The 23,077-nt window shown below is 40.4% G+C and overlaps 1 protein-coding gene across 1 annotated transcript in view; it reads left to right on the top strand.

The window, feature by feature from the left end:
• Slc35d4 (solute carrier family 35 member D4) overlaps nt 1-23,077 on the top strand; it is a 116,958-nt gene that overhangs the window by 68,322 nt on the left and 25,559 nt on the right. The window contains exon 13 of the mRNA XM_026388070.2: nt 2,692-2,785. Coding sequence (XP_026243855.2) covers nt 2,692-2,785 — 94 coding nt within the window. The remainder of the gene's footprint in view (nt 1-2,691; nt 2,786-23,077) is intronic.

Genomic DNA, 23,077 nt, shown 5'->3' on the forward strand with positions numbered 1-23,077 from the left:
CCCAATAAATGGTGGCCATTATTATTAACTGTTCAAGTCACCTACAAGTAAGATGTTAACAAACTATGAACAATTGCTATGTAAAAGCCAGACCATCCATTCCTACACATAAAATGGTACCTTGTGAAGCAGTGAGTCTTTATACAGAGGTAAAAAATGGATATGTGGATAGATACTATTTTTTTTTTATTTGTAGATGGACACAATACATTTATTTATTTATTTATTTATTTATTTATTTATTTATTTATTTATTTATGGTGCTGAGGATGGAACCCAGTGCCTCACATGTGCAAGGCAAGCACTCTACCACTGAGCCACAGGCCCAACCCCGATACTATTTCTGATGGGGTTTTTTCCTGCTCCTCAAGCATATTAGGGTAAAGGAAAAGAAAGAATCAATGTTATAATTTGTCTCTACATTTGATTTTATCACCCTCAGAAAAGTTCCAGGGAGCTCTGTCGCAGAATGCCTCTTGCCAGTTCCTGTCAATTTGATTTGGCCTGTTCACTTGTCCGTTAGCTGGGATTCCTGTGTCATAGAGCAGCAGCCGGGGCCTGTGGATTGGCTTCTCTTTGAATGTAGCTATTTGGCAGCCTGGGCAAGCGGCAGGGAAGGGGAGGTCCACAGTTGTTTATTATTTGGAACAGAGCAGTATGTTCCCAGCTCATTGGTGTGTCTTTGTGGAATCACATTCTTGCTTTACTTCTGCCCCGCTAGTCTGCAGCTTTCTCATAACCCAACATGATACTTCAGGTGTTTTTAGTTTAAAGATTTGGAAATCTTTGAGTGGATTTAACTGTTACATTTTGCCTCCTGGCTTGGCGTCTTTTTTTTTTTTTTTTTTTTTTTTTTAGTTTTATATTTTAGTTGTTGATAGACCTTTATTTATATGCAGTACTGAGAATCGAACCCAGTACCTCACACATGCCAGGCAAGTGCACTATCGCTGAGCCCTAGCCCCCTTGGTGACTTTTTAAAGAATGGGTCCAGTTTCCCCATATCATTTCAGTGGCTTCTCCTTGTCCGTATCTCAGACCGAGAGTTTCACCTTCAGGAGGTCCTGCCTGGGGTGAGGGTGGAAGTCACCAAGAGGAGCCACGGAGCACAGGCTACCTCGATGTCCACTTTCATCCTCATGATCTTGGGCACCTAGAAGCTCTCACTCTGGCTGGTCAAGAACACATCTCCTTGGTGAGGTTTGAAGAGCCATGGAGACCTGGATTCTAATTGTACTTGCGCCTCAATTTCCTTGTTAATAAAGTGAGACTTTGGAGAAAGTAACCTTTCTGATCTAAAGTCTCTGGTCCATAAGATTGAATGAGGACTGCTATGCTTATTCCTTATGCCTCAACAGAACCCAGGCAAGAAAAAGGGGGATTTGGTCAAGGTCATGAGGGTCAATGAATGCAGCTAAGAATAGAAGTCCAGGCTGCCTGATCTAATTGGGTAAGTCTTACCCACAGTGGCCTCCTTGCCTTTTGGGTGTGAGGCTTGATAACTTAATCCGTAGCTGTCCAGTCTCCCATAACTGCTGATGCAAATCTGAATAGACTTTGCAGGTGATCAGGGCCAAAGCCACAGAAATACACAGGGGAAACCTAATGCCTGTCCCTGGTGCTGCCCCAAGAATGTGGCTATGAAACTAGTCTAATCTGATGAAGTGAAAGTACACAATTCTGTGAAATTTGGTCCTAGGTGTATTTGGTTCAGTTCAGCCTGCTTCCAGACACCTGATTGGTGTGAGGGTTGAAGCCACACACCAGCGTCTATAATAAAAGTCAGAGGGAAATATGGCACTCCAGACTCCGGAGGAACAAATGAAATATAGCTCTCTAGCTTGGGGTACAACTAAAATCATATCATTTATTTATGAATTTTCAATTTAAAATAAAAGCCACACTCAAGCTACCACTTGAACACATATGCAAGAAGTCAGTCTCTGTCTCTTGCAGTCTCTCTGCCTCATCTCTTCCCCAGTTGTCCTACCTCCAATTGCGAGGAGAAGTTGAGAGCTTTGGTCCTGACCACACAGTGACACTTTGGAATATGGTTCCAGCATAGGACCTGCTGCACGGGTCCTGTGGTGACAGTACCCTTGCTGGTCTAGACCTCTGAATGCTGCTCCACCATCAGGCTCCTGTGGGTGAGGCTCTCTCAGTCCACACACAGGTGTTTGGGCATCATTCCAAAGCATAGCTTCTATGAAGATCTGTCTGGCTTGGGGACTTCTGGCTTTGCCACATGTGTTGTTGGAACTAGCCTTCAGATTCTTACCTTGAGCCCAGGGCCTAGTCCAGACCCTTTCTAACATCTGGAGAGTTTCCCTTTGACGGTTTGTTTTCTTGAAAGAAATTGAGGTTCTATCTTGGCAAGTACTGTGTTCCAGAAATAATAACGGGGAGGAGCAGTGGTATTGTTTGCTATATTTTATTTCTTTTATGATTTAGCCAGAGACCTCCCAAATTTCTGTACCTCTCCCTACCTCTGATGACATGTTCTCATCATAGCCTCTTTGAAAAATAGAGCTTCATGGACTTTTATTTTTTTCTATTTTTGTCCAAAAATCACTAGGAAACACAGATGTGACAGAGGTCATGCAATAATTAGGAACTGGCCACTAAAATGGAGTCAGCTAATGGCTCAAGGAAGACAGTATCACTAACAAAAGAATATTTTTCTCCTTCCAGTGGATTTTTAGGTTTCTTTCTCATGTTCACTACAGTGAAACTAAAGAGCCTTCTGGCCCCAGGACAGTGTGCAGCCTGGATTTTCTTTGCTCAGGTAAGAGGGAAGGGGGAGGGGTGGGAAAGTCTGTCCCAAGAGGCTATGTAGCCAGTCTTCTCAGAGCCTGGGGAATGTAAGTTAGATCTTTAGGAAAGCATTGCTAGTCGCCTTCCCTGAGCCTGGTACTTATTCAGATAACAGTTTTTGAGGCCTTTTGCCTATTTTATCAGCATGACATATTAAATTTTTATCACACTTGTGGAAGGTGACCATGCGTAGGCTCTTCATTTCCTAGAGCTTTAATTTGCCCATGGGAAAATAAGAGGTTTCATCAACACTAAAACTCTAGTGTTTTGTCCAACATCTAAGAAACTGGGGTCCAGAGATAAGGGGCAGTTCGTTTTCCTTCCCAAGCCTATGAGGGGGTCTAGAGCTCAAGTGACTTACCTAAGAGTCCCCACCCTGTCTGTGGAGACTGAAGCAGGAAAATCAACAAATGGCCAGGTCTGAAGGCTTCAATGAAGCCTTCCAAAAAGAGACTGTTAGGAGAAGGGTCTTTGTGTATCTGATTGACCATGGCTGAAGCGTAAGAGAAAGAAGTGAGTAAACTGTGAAGGAACAAGAGCAGAAAACCAGTTGTGGGAAGCACCATCTTAACCGAAGTGCTTTGAGACTAACATCTTTCCACAGGCCTATTTCATTTCCCTCATGTATATGGAGGAGTCAAGGTCAGGGCCTTAGGTGCTACTTCTGAGGAGTGAGATTTTCTAATTAATCTAATCTAATGAAATAATAATTGAAACTTGTGCCTTTGGTCATCTTTATTTGAGGGAAAAGGTTTTTAATTTTTTCACAGGGGGGAAAAGCAAATTTTTTATTTTAAAAAATATATGTACATATATATATATATTAGTTATCAATGGACCTTTATTTTATTTATTTATATGCAGTGCTGAGAATCGAACCCAATGCCTCACACATGCCTGGCAAGCACTCTACCACTGAGCCACAACCCCAACCCCACATTTTTCTTTGAAAATTAAATTTTATAGTGATATTTCCACCTACATGGTCTACATTTTGATAGCTTTAATGATTTCAATTCCGAAGAATGTAAAGAATGCTTGAGATATTGTTTTCCAGCATGAGAGAGTGAGGAGGTTGACAAAACTTCTTCCCCCAAAGCAAATGGGAAGATGGAAGAAATGTTGTCAAAAACATCCATTTTCATGCTCTAGAACTAAAGTCAGTTAGTAGTAGAAGACTCAGAAGCATTTGTTCTTGGAAATTACTAAGCTTGGGGTAGGAACAGAATTAATTTATGGTGTTCTTGACCATCTTGATCCCATTCCCCTCCTCCCCTCCAGCACTGTTAGGGTGATGGTTCAACCAGGTAGGGTAAACTGAAAACTAACAGGCTTGCTGCTGCTTCCAGAAGGGGCTCACTCTTTTTGGAGGATTGTCAGTTCAAGTGGCCAACTCAGTGGTAAATAAGCAGAAGAGGCCAATACTTCCACTGGATTGAGTTTATAGTCCTCTTTGGAGCAAGGTCTTTCTGGTGACTTAATAAGTAGTTCTAGGAGGTGAGAGAGCTATCAGGGGCTTCATGGCTTTCCGTATATCCCAGATTGAACTTAGTCTGAGTGCATGATCAGGAAAGATGGAGCAGGTCCAAGATACCCACGTATCCCTGGCCAGTGGAGCCAATGAGCACTCACACAGGTGGACGTGAAAGCAGGCTGAGGTTTGCACATGCTCCCCAGCCCACACACAGAATCAGAAGCAGAGGGAAGCTTTCTGGCTCAAAACAGAACACTAAGCTATGCACATATGGGGATAACCCTTAGAAATCAGACTTAGAAATAAAAACAAGAACACTAAATTTTGTAGAGGCATCAGCAACTGTACCTTATGTGGGAGACAAATATCACAGACTTAGTTTAGGAAAATTATTAAATAAGAAAAACAATAGCAATAACTCCCATGGGGGGAAAAATCAGAATTCAGAGTACTAATTAAATTGCCCAGAATTCACAAAACATCTAGACATTATGTGGGAAAAGAGCAGCCCATAGGAACTAGCTCTGAGCATCTGTCCTCTGATGGAGGATTTAGCTGAAAAACACTGTAAAACACCTATTTAAATATGTTCAGAAATTGAGAGGCAGCCATGTTTAAAGAGTCAAAGGAAACACTCAATGAACACAGAATTTCAATAAATCTTTTTTTAAAAAAAGATCCAGATGGAAATTCTGGATTTGAAAAGTATAACTGAAATAAAAATTCTCTATATGGACTCAAAAACAGATTTGAGATGGCAAAAGAAAGAATAAGTGAACTGGAAGGTGGAACAAAAGAAATTATTCGACCTAAAGAACAAAGATTTTTTTAATTGAAAAAAAAAAGTGAACAGAGCCTCAGAGACCTGTGAGATATCAAGTGTATCAACATATATGTAGTAACAATCCCAGAAGAAGAGGAGATGGAATAGATGAAACATTTAAAGAAATAATTGCTGAAATACCCCATCTGATGAAAATGTTAATTTACCTATCTAAAAAGCTCATTATAAGAACAATCAAAAAGAGAAACTTACCTAGACAAATTGTAATCAAGCTGCTAAAAGATGAAGTAATCCTAACAGCAGCTAGAGAAAATGATTTAACATTTAAGAAAACAATACAATTAATAACTGACTTCTCATCAGAAACAATGGAGGACATTTGTATTTCTTCTTTTAAGAAGTATCTATTTAGATCTTTTGTCCTTTTATTGATTGGGTTATTAATTATTTTGGTATTAAGTTTTTTTGTTCTTTATGTATAATGGATATTGATCCCCTGTTGGAAGAGTAGACGGCAAAGATTTTTTCCTATTCTGGAGGTGCTCTGTTCATATCCTTATTTCCTTATTTATAAAGAAGCTTTCTAATTTGATGCCACCCACTTATTGATTAAAATGGGAGCATCTTATGAAAATAGAAGGAGACTAATAGAATGGAGGAAGGAGATTGAGAGAGAGGGAGGGAGGAGGGAAAGACATGGGGAAGTACTATGGAATTAAATCTACCAGACTATGCTGTACCTCTATACTAATATAATAAACCCTATGTGTGTGTATAAAATTATGATACACTAATTTAATTAGTAATAACAATAACAGCAAGGAGATTAGTAGAGCAAGTGGATTTGTGGAGAAGGGGAGGGAAAGAGATGGTACTGGGGAATGATATTGATCAAATTATGTGTATGTAGGAATATGGCATAATGAATCCCACTATTATGTATAATTACAATGCAACAGTAAAAATAGGAAGCCAGAAGAAAGTAGGATGACACATTCAGCATGCTACAAGAAAAGCCTATCAACTTTGATCAGAAAAACTGAGCTTCAAATATGAAAGAGAAATAAAGACTTTCAAATAAAGACAAATTTATTGCTAGCAGCCATCAATAATTACATTAAATGTGAATGGACTAAATATCCCACTCAAAAAAACCCAGATTGGATTAAAAACTATATTCTATCTACAAGAAACATACCTTAGATTCAGAGACACAAATAAACTGAAAGTGAGGATGTGGAGAAACTAGAACCCTCATAAATTGTTGGTTGATATGTATGCAACCACTTTGGAAAAGTTTGGTATTTAAAAAAAATGTCAAACTTAAATGGATTTACAATGCATCAATTCTAGTCTTAAGAATTCAATTAAAAGAAATGAAAATATTTGTCTACCAGAAGCCTAATTTGATGCCACCCACTTATTGATTAAAATGGGAGGATCTTATGAAAATAGAAAGAGACTAATAGAAGGAGACTAATAGACTAATAGAATAACTAATGTTATAAACACATTGGTGTTTATAACAGCGTTATTCATAACAGCCCGAAACTAGAAACAATCTAAATGTAACTTTATTGGCTAATGGTTAAATAAGATGCACGTGCGCACACACACACACACACACACAAACACACACACAAATATTTCAACAATAAGAAATTAGCTACTAGTACATTGGTATGACATGGATGAGTCTCAGAAACATTAAGTGAAAGAAACCAGTCACAAAAGAATGCATATAGTATTATGCCATTTTATGTGAAATGTTCAGAAAAGTCAAACCTATAGAGACAGGATATATGGTTTTTTGGAGCAGAAATTGATTGCAAAATATGTTTGAAGGAGTTGATTTGGGTAATGGAAATGTTCTATGACTGGATTGTAATGATGATTGCACAATCATTTAAATTAATTTATTAAATTTGCTCATTAAAAATCATTGCATTTACAATTACAGCAAGTGAATTTTATGACATATAAATAATCCCTGGAAATTGTAAAGTAGCAGCACACAAGCATTCTGCTTGTATCTTGTCCTTTATGATTTGGTAGGACATTTTTTCTTTATATGGCTTTGTCTAGTTGATCATTAGTGTCATAAATCTCCTTTTTATTTGTTTTATTTTTTCCCTAAACTCTACGGGAGGTTTAGAATTTCTTTCTCAAGAGTTAGTTCAGGGGCTGGGGATGTGGCTCAAGCGGTAGCGCGCTCGCCTGGCATGCATGCGGCCCGGGTTCGATCCTCAGCACCACATACCAACAAAGATGTTGTGTTCGCCGAGAACTAAAAAATAAATATTAAAAATTCTCTCTCTCTCTCTCTCTCTCTCTCTCTCTCTCTCTCTCTCTCCTCTCTCACTCTCTCTTAAAAAAAAAAAAAGAGTTAGTTCAGAAGAGGGATGATTTCTAATGGGTTGCTGTGGTTTAATGCTAATCCTTCTTAAGTATGGAGGATTGAATTAGATGAGCCATTAAAGTCTCTTTCAGCCTCAGTACATAGAGCAATCTCTCTCTCCCTCTCCCCTCCCCTTTTTTATTTTCTATTGACAATAAGTTCTGTGATCCTTAGTGTCAAAATATGCATATGTTATTTGGACCACCTACACATCCACATGTACTGACATTTGAAATATGACACGATTACACTTAGCAATACAGCATTTCCTCATGATGTCACATGACTCCACTGGTGTCAGCATATTCAGAAAGTGACTCAGAAGGATGTTCCATTGGTGCCAGAGGAGAATTTGGATCCTGTTAAAGACTCATGATACATGGGCAGGAAGGTCATTAGGGGCTCAGGGTGCCTTTTTCCTTGCTCCAAAAAGGATTTGTTCTTGACCATTTTCCAAGGAGTTGTCACAAGAGCTTCATCACTTCTACATTCTCAGGAAAGCCATTCATTTCTCTTTCTGGTTCTTACTTTTCTCAGCATATTTTTCTGACTTGAGAATACTTAGCATAGAGGAAAAAAAAATTCCTTCAAAGACATTTAATACTCCTATCATAATTATCATTTTCTGTATGGAAATTCAATACACATTTTAAGAAACTAAAAATATCAGAATATTTAGCAACTTTTTTTTAAATCTCTCCCCTTCATTTTGGTAAATTCAGGCATGTGAAATATAATTATATCAGTAGAATGTTGGGATCCCCTCTCACTTATAAAGTAAAAGATTAATGCAAGAAGAAAGTAAAAAGAATTTAAGAGAAAAGTGTTGAAACTTATAAAAGTACAAGGAAGATGTGGTAAGAATTTTCATTTTTTCCTAGTGCATTTCTCTAGCACATTTCAGTCCTCCCATGAGAATTCTTTCTAGATTGAGTGGTGCCTTGTCTCATCCTTGTTAACTTCAAATCAACTTCAGTTCTTAATATCATTGGAAAGAGGCAACAGAGGCCAGAGTGAGTTTGTGTTGAGGACAAGCCAGGGAAGTGAAGCATCCCCCGATAGCAGTACCAACTCTCCAGGATCCTGAGCTTCCACTACTTGCTACCTCCTCTTTTATTGGGGGTGGGTGGGTACCAGGGATTGAGCTCAGAGGCACCCAACCACTGAGCCACATCTCCAACCCTTTTTTGTATTTTATTTAGAGACAAGGTCTCACTGAGTTGCTTAGAGCTTTGCTGTTGCTGAGGCTGACTTCGGACTCACGATCCTCTTGCCACAGCCTCCTGAGCCATTGGGATTACAGGCATTCACCACCATGCCCAGCTACTTGCTACCCCTTTTAAAACTCTGTCCATAAGAAGACTTTTTTCCTTATTTCCTTAACTAATGCCATAATTGTCGCCACCATTTTCTGTCCTGAAGGTAATTATAGACCAGAAATCCATGTCTGTTTTTTTAATGTCCTTGGGGAAATAATTTTTCTTTAGCTTGCCTAGGATTGGTCTCTTAGTTTGGTTTTATTTGTGTTTTGACTGTTAGAGTTTCTTCTTTCACGTACACAGGGCCAGGACTAGGGTGACCCTCACTCTCTTGGTTATGCAGTGCTGGTCAGTACCTGTGAGGAACAAGTACCTCCTTAAATGTTATAACTTGGTGCCTTGTGTGCCTCCTCCTAGTCCTTTCCCTAAAACTGTGTCATAATTTGTTACTAGTCAGAAACAGGTTGCATTTCTGTGGAATTTAAGATACACTGGATTCTTAGTTTGGGGATTATTAGATGGCTCTTATATCAAGGCATATGGGTGCTCTTTGGCCTCTTTGGGGGACATGATTGTACCAATCAACATTTTTTAGGGAAACCTTTGGAGTATCTGATAGCAGTCAGGAAGGAGAAATGAATTGTTATGTGGGGTGATGGCGTAAAGCCTCTTAGTATCCAGAGGAGAAAGTCAGAATCACAAGGGGTAAGACTGTTACATCATCATGCCAAGCTAGGTGGCAGGAAAGTGGCTGACACTGGCCCCTGCAGGTCAAGTTGCATGGGAAAGGTGGAAGAATAGAATGAGGGCCTTTCACAACCAGCGGCAGGCCCCCCCTAAGCAAGATGAACAGCTGGGGAACCACGATAAATTAATATGACCACCGGAGAAGAGAGTAGAGGCGTGAGAGAAAATCAGGCCCAGAATTCGCATGACAAGAAACCTGAAAAGCTATCCCATAGAGACCACCTGTGGGCCTCTGAATGAGCTGATTAATGGTAAATAATATTTGAGCAGGTTAATATGGAAATAATGCTTAAATCGATCAGAACTGAGCTTTAGGCATTTAGGAGGGAGGTAAATCAAAGCATTAATGTCAAGAATAAAGACGAAAGATCAAACTTGACTGACAATTGAAAGGAAAATGGATTTTAATCATTTATCATATAATTGTTATGTGATATGATTAAAGAATTAGATAATGAAGACTTGGATCATTTCAGAACAGGTGGGTAATGACAGTTGGACATTGAGGATGGGGGACGATCACCAGCAGCTTGAAGGTTTATAACTGGAGTCCTAGGAGACCCATGGCATGACGAGATTAAACCAGGGTGGTGGTGGACAAGTCTGTGGTGTGTAAAGCTGGTGAAATGTATTCTAGACAGGTGTGTATAGGGACAAGACGTCTAAATTAAGCTGTTTGGAGTTGGAAACCTGGGGTGAAATAGCGATGAGAACTCAAAATCCTGTGTCCATTTTGGCTTTGCCTACAGAAATTGGGAAAATTAATCAATAAAGGAGCTCAGTGGGAGAGAGGGAGGCCAGGGGCTAAGGTTGGGAGATACTTATATACCAGTGACCAGTAATGAGCAGGAGAGAGCAGTAACAGCCAACACTTAGAAGGGAAACAAGGAAACTTCAGTTCATGCTAGAGAGTGAGGGGAAATTGGAAGAAGTGATTTCAGTAGTCCTAGAAGGACTGAGGCGGGACTAGCTTTAGAGAAAACAGAAGCCTGTTTCCTGAGCTCTGGTAGAGGAGCTCAGGTAGATAGGAGAGAGGCATACATCAAAGGTCTTGTCTTTTCCATGAGCTGCATGGTAGAGGGACTGTGATTTCAGCAGGGGAGGAAAAGAAAGAGTGCTCAGTGTCTTGAGTTGAACCACAATTCACTGAACTTCTCTGCTCTGGTCTGCATGTCTGTGCCCCCCTGTGATTTATAGGTTGAAGTCCTGTCAGGCTGAGGCTCAGAGTCTGGGAAACACATTTGGAATCCCAGCAAGTGAGAGAAGATGCGAGGCACAGTTGGGACAGTAGCCATGCTTTACCAGGAGACAGCCCTCGGCCCCCTGAGTCCTTCCCTGGGCCTTTTTTATGTGCAGGATAGACAAAGAAGGTGCAGTGCCAGCAGGTTACATAAGTGGGCATGCTCACAAGCAGATGTTTATGACCTTGAGTACATATGCTGAATCAGAGTGTCCATGACCTCAACTACATACGAAAAGCATAGCCTGCTGGAATCTTGGCCAGGGAGCCTAACTACAGCCATCTTGGGCCTGCCCCTCAAGTCCTCATGCCCAGGGTGATGATATTAGAAGGAGAGACTGAGGGGATCGACTATCATGAAGCCAGGGCCCTCATGAGTGAGATTAATATCCTTATAAAAGAAGTACCAGAGAGCTGCCTTGTTCCTTCTTCTGTCATGCAAGGACACAGTTGAGAGGGAACAGTCTATGAGAAAGCATCCTTTGGAACTATGAGAAATATGATTCTTTCTTTCTTTCTTTCTTTTGAGAAATATATTTCTTCCTATTGTTTATAAGCTACCTAGTCTCTGGTATTTTGTCATAGCAGCCCAAATGGACTAAGACATCCTTTAATCCTCAGTTGTTTCACTTTTAAAGCAGAGCCTGGACTGAAAGTATTTGAAGACAGCTCAGAAATGTTAGGATTCTAATGAGCTATGACAATAATGACAATCTGATATTTAAGACTAAATGTCAAAAGTCGTTCACATCCATTAGAGCATCGTATAGTGATCTCCTAGGAACCATGGCATTAATGACCAGTGCCTATTTAATAAAGCACTTTCCAGATTTAAAAATGATTTAGTAGAACTGATCAAAATACAGTAGGAAACCATTCAGCAACCTGACCTTCCATCCCTGTCACTAAGTTCCATCCTCTCTTGAGGAAGATTGTGATGTCGGTGTGACAAAAGATTTATTGGAATAGTGATACACCCAGAGAAATAAAAAATTATGCTCCATTTGTGTATAATGAATTGAAGAGCATTCTGCTGTCATGTATAACTGATTAGAACAAATAAATAAATTTAAAAAATTGATAAAGGGAAATGCTAATCATCCTGATTGAATCAGGACACACTGTATACATGTGCTGAAATATGTCACTGCACCTCATTAATATGTGCAGCTAATGCATGTTAATGAAAAATTAAAACCCACAATTGTCTGACTAAAAATAAAGATTTATTGGAATCTTTGTTCCCCTTTTTATTTGGCTTGGACAGTCAAATTTCACACTTATGGAATGGGATCTCCCTGCCCATTGCCCTGTAGAATGGAATGCTGCTCACATGATCCAGACGGAAGATGGTCAAAGCCTTCACAGACTCAGTTCCATGTGAGTGTGTTGATTTTTGCTAGAACCTGGACTCCTAATTATATGAAATAATTAAGTGAAACTATTTGGGAGTGGCAAGCGTTCTGCAAACAGCATTACGCAGAGTCCCAGAGACCTAATTTTGACCTATATTAGAATTCTAGATCTGCCACTTTCTAGGTGTATGAATCATTTTTCTCTTAAGCAAACAAGTATAATAATAATGTCTACCTTATTAGGAGGATTAAATAATATATTGAAAGCCCTGGATTAGTGAGAGCCCGTAGTTGGCAGGTCCTCCGTGGCGCTATCAAACCACTAGTTTAATTCTTTCACAAAATTAACCAGTGACTTCCTGGATCTGAATTTACCATTTGTATTCACAAGTCCCAGGCAATAAATTTAGTTATGGACTGCTTCCTCTAGACACGGCTCCAAATTCAGCATGCATGAGAACAAGATCTCTCACAACGTATTGAATTAGACATTGTTTAACAAAAGAAGCAATTGATCCACCATTCACAATGTTTTTAAACCTATATAAAGAGTCATTGATTCAGAACAGTTGCCTGCATGTGAAAATGTATGTTTGGTGGTTTCCATGGAGATCACACTGGCTGTTCTGTGATCACTGCTAGCCTTAATTATACACTGGCATCGCCTGGGAGCCTTCAAAGCTGTCTCCATAACAACATCTCCTTGTGGAGTAACATGACCGCCATCCTGGACTACGTTTCCCGTATAGAAGTTTCTCTTAGGAGTCAAAAGGTTCCACGGTAAATTTCAGCCTGCTTGATTTATCCCCATGAAGAACTCTTTTTTTTTTTTTTTATTGTTGGTCGTTCAAAACATTACATAGTTCCTCATACATCATATTTCACAGTTTGATTCAAATGAGTTATGAACTCCCAATTTTATGCCGTATACAGATTGCTGTATCACATCAGTTACCCTTCCATTGATTGACATATTGCCTTTCTAGTGTCTGATGTATTCTGCTGTCTGTCCTATTCTCTACTATCCCCCCTCCCCTCCCCTCCCCTCCCCTCCCCTTTTCTCTCTCTACCCCTTCTACTGTAAATCACTTCTTCCATTTGAATTATCTTGTCTTACCCCCCCATGAAGAACTCTTAAGAGCATAAAAAGTTTTCAGAGTTTCCACTGCTATTCTCACATGCGGTCTTGGCAAGTCTCAGGAGCCTGACTGAAGATAACAGCAATATCCAGTGTCTTTTCTCAGTGACATGTTGACATGTCTCTTGACCTATTGCCAAGATACTGAACTAGGGAGTTTTGACTAGACAAAATTAAACCAGTTTTAAATACTAATGAACTTGTAAAAGCATTATCAATGATACTACTAGTGTTCATTTGATGTTGGGAATTTTCAAATGTGTCCAAGATCATTGGTAAAACTTCTGCCATTTCTGGTGGAATTAAAAAAAAAAAAAGAACTGAGTTCTAAATAAATTGATTTGTAGGAAAGCTCTCAGGCTTAACATTGAATCCTACTTTGAGCTTCTGAGGAGGTAACCAGTAGACAGATCCTTCAGGTTCTGCAATCAGAGTTCCTAGGTTCATTTCCTGGTGCACGCATACCTGTGTGCACATACGCAAGAACAGACTGAGAAAGAAACCCTAGAAGTATAGTTGCCATGCCTGTCGTATTTTGCTTTCACTTTGCTGAACAGAGATGGATCTCTTCCTTTTTCTAACAGTGTTGTTACTACTGTTATTTCTTATATTACTGCCATCTTATTCCCATCCTTGCTGTCGCTCTGACTCTTGGATGGGGAGCCTGCTGCTGTCTTTCTTCACTTCTAGGGTGGTCAAAGGACACCACAAGCCAAGTGGCTTCTTCCCCTTAGTTCACTATTGATGGTTCTCCTTAGCTTCTCCGCTTCTTCAGCTTTCTCACCCCTTCTCACCACACCTCAAAGCTCATTTGAGCCAGGCAGGGTGGTGCATACCTGTAATCCCAGCGACTCAGAAGCCTGAGACAGGATGATCGCAAATTCAAAGCCAGCTTCAGCAAATTAGTGAGGCCCTAGGCAACTTAGCGAGACCCTGTCTCAAAATAAAAAATAAAAAGTGCTGAGGATATGGCTCAGTGGTAATGCATCCCTGGGTTCAATCCCTAGTACCAAAGGAAAAAAAAAAAAAAAGAAAAGCTCGTGTGAATGTAAAGTTTATAGTTCAGTATAGTCCCTTTCTTCTGGAATGATCCAATGAAAATAAATTGTGCAACCAAATGAAGCTGTGTTGTAATGTAACTTTTTATGTTGAAAGAGTGTTCTGGAAAAAAAATCTAATTATGGCCGTTTCCTAATTAAATCATTTTTCTTTTTCACCATCTAAGCGGCTGTAGCAATGAGAATAATTTTTCATGGAAAATTAAAATGTAGAGGCAGCAGCATAATTTCCTTTGCAGTCTCTCGCTCGGCAATAATAACAGTATGTCGATGTCTTTCCATGACATCACTGATGAGGCGGCAGGAACACGGAGGGGCAAGTTAGGGAGTCGCTGTCAGCATTGAGCCGTGCGGAGGCAGTTATCTGGGAATTATTTGTTTATGAACAAGACTTTCCCAGAGGACACATGGGAGGGGAAATACAGTTTTGAATTCAAGGAAAAAATTTTTAAATTCCATTTCCTATTGTCAAAATAATTCATAGAGAAATGAACCACATTAAGGAGTGCTTTGCTATTTTGGATAAGGTTGTTGTTTTTCTTGTTTCTAGTTATGTAGTCTCATAATTTTTTTTCTGGGCTATTTTTAGTGCTATTGATCATCACTATGTTCTGTGTTGCAAAAATATGATAATAATTCTGGGTTTCACAACTTTTGACCTGAATAACTTTGGTTTTTATTTACTGAGGAGATTCACTCAATTTCTGAAAATTTCCCCACTGGAAAGGTTTTTATGGGTTTTGTTAGTATCCCAGATAGTCTTAAATAACTAAAATTAAAGTGATTTCTTCAGCACAAAGGACAGGTAATTGGAGAAGCCTTTCAAACTTTCCCTAGAGGAGGAACTGGTGTGTATAGTTGTTCATTATTGGATAGCACTAAATAAATGAGTGTTGACTGAGTGCTTAAATAAACTGTTTTAATCAGCACACCATTGATGCATGTGCTACCCTCACACCGGAAACAGAGAAAGATGGAATTCTGCAAGTATCCATGTGAAGTAACTTCTTGTGATCTACATACAGCGGGTCCCCAAGTTAACGACAACTCGATTTACAATTTTTTAACTTTACAGTGATGCAAAAACAAAATGCATGTAGTGGAAAACAGATTTTGGAATTTTGACAGTGACAGTGAGCCGGCTCCCAGTTAACCCATGATCATGAGGGGAAGCCACTGATGCTCTGTGTGGCTAAGTTCTGCTGCTTGGTAGGTTTGGGATATTTGATGCCTTTTTCAGTTAACAGTATTTTCAGCTTACATTGGGCTTATGTGGTGGGGAGTTGACCTTCTATAAGATGAGGAGTATCTGTATTCCATTCTTTATATGTGCAGTTTATTTTGGTTGGGTTCACTTTTCCTGGTAAAAACCCTTTATTTGTATCCTTAGGAAAAACTCCTCAAGGCAGAACAAAACAGGTTAATTAGGAAAAAGTGCCTCAGGCTCTGCTTATGCCCAAACCAGAGGGCAGACCTCCAGCAGAACCCAGGGCCCATGTCAGGAGAGAATGAGTGACAGTCCTCTAAGCTAATGAGATGGGGTTGGGGGTCAGCTCAGTGGTAGAACATTTGCTTAGCATTTGTGAGGCCCTAGGTTTGAGCCTTAGCACTGGAAAACAACAACCTAATAAAATGAAACTGTCCTTGGGAAGTCTGAGCAAGCAGACTTTTGTTATGGGAAAGCTAAGTTTTGACATTTGAATGACAGAAAGGAATGACATGTGGATTTGAAAGACTTTGGGTACATATTGGTGCAATTTTGTGAAAATGGCTATCCTGTGACATTGTGCCTTAGAGACTATCTTTGTGGCCTGGTATCCTCTGTTCCTCTGCATACTCATTTTTTTCTGTTTTACCTCCGAAAGTGGAATTTGTTTAAACTATAAATAATCATTCACTCATTTTTTTTTCCTGTTTAAATTTTCTTTCCTCTCTTAAAAAAAAATAAAAAAGTAGTCCAAACTGGCTTTTTCCTCTTCTCAATTCTACATTGGCATTTTGCACTAACCTGGTTATCCTTTGGGTTAAGGTTTGTTCCCCAACCCCTATTCATATTTAAGTAGCCAGTGTCTGACTTTAAGGCCAGATAGTTAAGTCGAAGCAGGTGCTGCTCATTTATGACTCCAGAAGAGCCATTCCGCCAATCAAGTATGTGGCATGAAAAATTTTAAGTCAACAACTCTTTGCCTTGTACCATGTAAACACAACTAGCTGTTAGACTGAGCTTGCCATTGTATTTGATTGTGCACTTTGGTGTGGGGTGGGGACGATGAGCAGGAAGATTATGTGAGGATCAAAGTCTCCTTGGCTGCACTTCCACATCTGTCTCCTTGTTGTCAGACCTCTGGAGATGCAAGGGTGCTACAGTAGAGCAGGCCCATGGTTTCATCTCTACTTAAGAATCCTAGTGTTCCTTTCCTGTCTCACCTCAGGCCATTTTTCCCTGTTGGGGGCTTTGTGGGTTGTTTGCATAATTGTCCAGGCATGTAGTTATGTTTGGCCTGGAATATAGTAGGTGATTGGCCAAGATTTGATAAGTAGAATGCCCATCCCTTCCCCTTACCTCTGTGTCAGAAGAAAAGGAAGGGTGAGAATCAGGCCAGTTAGCAAAATCACAGTAGTCAGGTGACTCTACCTCCCAGCAAAACCACGTGCCATATCAGCTTATGAGCCCTAGGAAGGCCAGGTATATATTCCTCAGAATTACATCCCTGACACCTAGGAGCCCCCAGACCTCCAGAAATATTACCTTAGAAATCTTACTGCAGCCAGGTGCGGTGGTGTACTCCTGTAATCCCAGTGACTCAGGAGACTGAGGCAGGAGGATCTCAAATTTAAAGTCAGCCTCAGAAACTTAGCAAGACCCTAAGCAACTTGGCGAGATCTGTCTCAATAAAATATACAAAAGGGCTGGGGCTGGGGCCCAGTCATGAGGGCCTCTGGGTTCAATCCCCAGTAGAAAAGAAAAGAGAAGAGAAGAGAAAAGAAAACTTATTGCATCAATATTGGCTCGGCTATTCCAAATTGCCAAACATTTGCTGCCATTTGTCTGTGCCATCCAGAGTGCTTTACTTCTCTCTGTGCATGCACAAGACATTAGGATTTGAGAAGAAAGGATTTGGCAGTTACTAAATTTTCATTCTTTGTGGGTTTTGTCCTTTGCTGACAACTAGAACGTTCGAGAAAGCAGCAAAGGAGATCCATTCCCTAAAGAAGGGAGAGCACAGGTGTCTTATATACCCCAGAGCACCCAGCCTAGTTTGTCAGTAACAATACATGCTTCTTTGACTGGGGTGTTCCCTGCCATGGCATCTGAATTAAGCTGCTATACATTAAACTGCTGAAGCCCCTGGAGCTTATCTGTCCTGATAATTTGAAGCCTGAATCTTCAATAAGTTGCTTATTATCATTTGCCTCAAGTTACGGTTGGGCTGGTGACTGTTCACTCTTAAGAATTAAAACAGTACATAACCTGGTTTCAATACTCACACTTTTTAGCCAGGCACAATGGTGCATGCCTGTAATCCCAGCCACTTAGGAGACTGAGACAGGAGGATGGCAAGTTGAGGCCAGCCTTAACAACTTAGCGAGACCCTCTCTCATCTTGGGGATGTAGCTCAGTGGCACAATGTCCCTGAGTTCGACCCCCAGGACTGCAAAATAAATAAATAACATTCATACTTCTCACAAGGTTTTTCTTTGCCCGGAATATTTATTTTTCAAATAGTTTTATGGGAAGATGTTGTATCAGCAAATTTATCTCAACAGGTGTCTAGAGTAACCTGTCGAATTCCAGGGGAGGAAGATGTGACAGTAGAGAGCAGGACAAATAGCCCAGCACTTTCGAGGCAGAAAGACTTGGGTAAAAATCCCACTGTACAGCAGGGTGACCTTGGAAAGGTGATGCCACTTGTCTGTGCATTGTACAGTTTTTCTCACCTGTACAATGGAAATATTTGTGTACACTTCACAGGTGTTCCAAGAATTGTATGAAATTATGTGCATTAAAAAGTTAATGCTTGCCGTTATTATAACTTGAGGAGATGAGAGTCCCTTTGTAGATGGAATAACGTCGGACATACTATTTGCATTTGGGGTTCAGCTACAGTTTGAGAGGGGCCAGTGTGTGTCAGGTAGAAAGCCTTCACTACCGTGTTCTACATTGCCATCCTAGTATCAAGAGAGACTTAAAATTACCAGATTCAAATGGCCCCAGAGGTTTTAAAATACCTTTTTTTTTCCAAGTAACTCAGGGGACTTGATTTGTCTTTTTATCTAATGCTTTGGAAGCACTACACAGGTGTTTATTTTTAAAAAGAAAAGAAAAAAGAAGTACCAACTCTAAAGATTGTTGGATGAGTTTTCTGTAGAGAATTGCAGCTTTCAGTGTGTATGAAATCAGTGACAAGAGAGTGGGGAATTAAGACAGTGGTATTAAATCTGATGTGGAACTGCACAGCCACCCAAATGGTCGCAGTGAAAAAGACTGACAGTTTCCAATGCTATTGAGGACATGGAATGACATTTCTGGTTTAGAAAACTAAACAACAGCTACATTATAACTCAGCGGCCCCACCCCTGGCGAGATGAAAACAGACGTCCATGACAAGACATCTCGAGCGTCGTGGAATTAGATAATAATAGTGATCACACAACTCTGAGTTTCCTAAAAACTATTGAATTGTGCCCTTCAACAGGGAGAATTTTATTATGTGTTCAGTACATTTCACTGAAGTAAAGGTTGTTTTTTTTTTTTTTTAATTTAAGATATGTTCAAGAATATCCATAGAAATCTTATTCATCCTAGCCTAAAACCACAGGAAATAGCTCACACATCAGGGAAGGAGAAATAGATTGTCATCTATCTATATGACAAAGTTCTACAGTGCGATGACAAAGAGCACACAGCCACATAGGTGATTCAGAAAAGGTTGTCATGATTGGGAAGGAGAATCATGTCTGGAGAGATACTCAGAGGTTGAGTATCTCCATACACTTGGTAGCCATGTGAGTGTTTACTATTGCAAATGTCCAACAAGGTGTATGCTTGGGATCTGGGCACATCACAATATTTATGTGATACCCTAATCTGACATGGCTGCTGTAATGGCAGCATCCTCAGAAAGCATGACCCAACCTGCTGACTACCTCCCCAAAATCAGCTGCTGGGAAGGCAAACAGGTGTTGGGTCCAACAGTTTCCCAAGAAGATCCCTCCCTGTGTGTCTTGCTTTGACATTGTCTTTGATCTGGGGTGGTACTTGCTGAGGAAAGTAAGACCTTGTAGCCTGGCACCTTGCTTTTCTGAGCAGTAGCCACCACAACTCTTGAACATCATGACTGGGGACAGTTTCTAACAAATATTCGGCTCAGTGCCAAGGTAAAGAAGGCGAGCTCAGACATCCCAGGAGTATTGCTGAAGTGGATATTGTTTTGCTTGCATTCCGCAGGTGTGGACTGTGCCCTGTCAGGTGTGCTGTTTCTTCCCCGAATGCAGCTAATTAAGGAAGATGGCACATCTGCCCTTCTCTCAGGCCATGTGGCTTAATTAAGGGAACACTGTTGTTCCAGGGCCGTGCTTCGTTTGCCAGGGCTAGGAGCCTCCTTGACGGACGCCCTAAGGCTTGTGCTGTTGATCCCTCTTCTTTAAAGCTTTATGGCTTTGGAGCTGGGGTTGGACATGTTTTGAACATAGTTTCCAAGTTGATGACTCCCTGAGTCCTGGCTTGCTGGGCTGTGGGTGCGTGCTAGCATGTGTTGCGGGTACTGTGCTATTGAGAAGAGGTGACCTGTGGGAGTGGGGGAAGGGATCAGTCTCCTGAGGGCCTGGTGGGTGACCAGCCCACACAGGCTGACAACTAACTGATGTTCCACAGCTGGGGTGCTTCCTTGAGCAGTTGAGTCGTGCTGTAGAAAGGGAGTGAAGGGCTCCTTAGCTTTCATCTTATGTTCCCAAACAGAAATTCCAGACTTTTCTATCTCATACTATGGGCAAAATGAAAAAGGGCTTTTACTGCACAGACAGCAACTCCTGAACTCACCAGTTGATAGATTCAGCTCCAACACTTATTGAATACCTGATAAAATCAAAAGTGGAAGAGTGCTGACAGCTGACACTGTGTGCTCACTTTGTGCTAATTATTGTGCCAGTGCTTTGATACACATTAAATTCTCATCACCATCTTTTGTGGTTCAAATGATGTGCTTCTCCCTCTATCCCTCCCTTAGGGATGAGGAAACAAAGATGTTACAGAACTTGCCTAAGCTAAAATAAGGGAAGTTGAACTTGAACCCAGGTCTGGGACTTGAAGCCTGTGGTGGTAATATTCCATAGTGTGATATTTAAGAGATTGATGCTAAATGACTGTGCACAGTCTCTGGGAAGGCTCTGCACTCTCCTGTGCTTTGTTGCTGTTGCAGTTTTTCTCATGGGTAACTGTGCCATATAGAAAATACTTCCAGGAAGCCAAGATCTGATGGAGACTAAGGGGAAGCAGATGAACTTAGGCAAAGAGGTTGTTATGGGAGCCAGAAATTCAATCTGCAGCTCCCGGCAGTGCAGAGCCACACTGTCAGGGTGTTTTAAGAACTCCAACCAACCCTCAGAAGAGCAGAACACCAGTCTGTGTCCAGATGTGTGCTGGGCGAGGGAATGCCAATCACATGGTTCCTTGTTTAGGTTTTGATTTTCTAGTAAGTGTTTAACTGTAAGGTGTGCTAACCATCACTGAAGCAAATAACGTTATTCCTAACTTACAACTTAATTTTGTTCCATGACACTTCTAGAAAATGCCTTAGAAATGATTTGGTCCTCTCTATTACAAAAGAATTCAAAATGCTTATTATAGAAAATTTAGAAAGTCAATGAAAAGAAGAACAAGCTTTATGTAATTTACCGCAACAAACATTTTGGAGTATTTTCTGTATACACATATAACTGGGTTTGTCTGTTTTTACATAAATAAGACCATTCTTTACCTGCTCACTTCCCCCGACACCCGCCTTTTCCAGTGCTGGGTGAAATCCAGGGCCTTGCACATGCTTGGCAGGTGCCCTACCACTGTGTTACACCCCCACCTCCCTTTTGTTTTTTTGTAACAGTATTGGGACTGTTGTCTTGGGGTAGGTGAGGAAGTGGAGGCCTAGGGACGGGAATGACTTGTTCACAACATGCCAGGCCTGACCTGGGAGAGGCAGCCCCATACAGCTGTCCAGTCTGAAATTTCTTCCCATATTGAGGCCTAAGTGGGCAACTGTGGACCATCAGGCTTCTCAGTGGCTGTGAGCATTTGGCACAGCATCTGACATGCCATAGCCCTCTGATGGAGGAATGAAATGAAAGAAAGAAACTGACTTCAGTGGCTGAGGCCTCTTTCCCACCATCTGTCTGCATGCTGAGGCTGCCCAGCAGTTTGCTCTAGTAGCCTCTTTCTCCCCGCCAGCCCCACACTTCCAGATCCTCATGCCATCGTTGACTTTGTGGGGACCTCAGCAACCTCCATTGTTGAGTTGGCGGGAAATGCTGTGTCTTCCCTCTCACAGCTGTAGGAAGACAACACGCACATCCTAGCAGTTAAAATCCCTGCTGGGGGTATGTTCCTCTGATTTTGTAAATATGGCACAAATTTCTCAGAGAGCCTTGGCAGGTGGCAGTGGAAGCAGTTGAGCACACAATGATTTGAAATATGGCTGATGGGGAGTTCTAGGCCAAGATGCTGAGCCAACCACAGAGTTAATCCATTGCACTTTTTTTTTTTTAAGTTTTCTCTCTGCAAAGCATCTTAGTGACCGTCTATACTTATAAACATAGACACCGTTGAACCAATACATTAGTCCCTGCTTATGTAGAAGGATATGTTCCAAGACAGTGGTGTCCGAAATCATTAATAATACCAAGCCCTATGTTATTTCCTATACTGTATACCTATGATAAAGTTTAATTTATAAATTAGACATAATAAGATTAGCAACAATATTAATAAGATAAAACAATTATAGTAATATCCGGTGATAAATATTCTGGCATCACTGTATGTACATTTTGGGGCCATAATTAAGTAAAATAAAGGTAACTTGAACATAAGCTCTGAGATACTGTGACAGTAGATCTGATAACTAATAAGATAGCTGCTAAATAATAGAGGGGTAGCATATACAATGTGGATACATTGGACAAAGGAATGATTCACATACCAGATGGGAGGGCACAAGATTTCATCGTGCTAGTCAGAAGAGTATGCAACTTAAAACTTATGAATTGCTTACTTTTGGAATTTTCTATTTAATATTTTTGGATTGTAGTTGGCTATGAGTAACTGAAACCATGGAAATTAAAAACATGAATAAGGGTGCTACTGTACTTCCACTTTGGAGCTTATCCTTTAAACATGTTTCCACAAATTAAAATGACCTATGTGCAGGGTCATTAGGCAGCATTATTATAGTAACAAAAGACTGGATGAAAAGAATTCCAGTGTTTATTAATGAGGGATTAGGGTCCATCTGGCCAATGGGATACTGTAAAAAAGAAAAAATTGAGAATACTCTATTTACTGCTAGAGATCAATCTTCAAAATATATTAAGTGAAAAATTCAGAGTTAAGTCCTATGTGTAATATGACAACTTTTGTGTAAAAAATGAAAAACCCAGAGTCTGTATTCATATCTACTTACATGTACCTAAAAAGCTTTAATACATAAGAAACTTGATGTGTGGCACAAGTGAGAACTGAGGGGACAGAGTCTAGGAGGAGAGGAAGACATTTCATTGTGTATTTTTTTTTGTAAAATAATTTTTTGCATTACAATTCT

This window comes from Urocitellus parryii, chromosome 13, assembly GCF_045843805.1.
Source record: "Urocitellus parryii isolate mUroPar1 chromosome 13, mUroPar1.hap1, whole genome shotgun sequence".
NCBI lineage: Eukaryota > Metazoa > Chordata > Mammalia > Rodentia > Sciuridae > Urocitellus > Urocitellus parryii.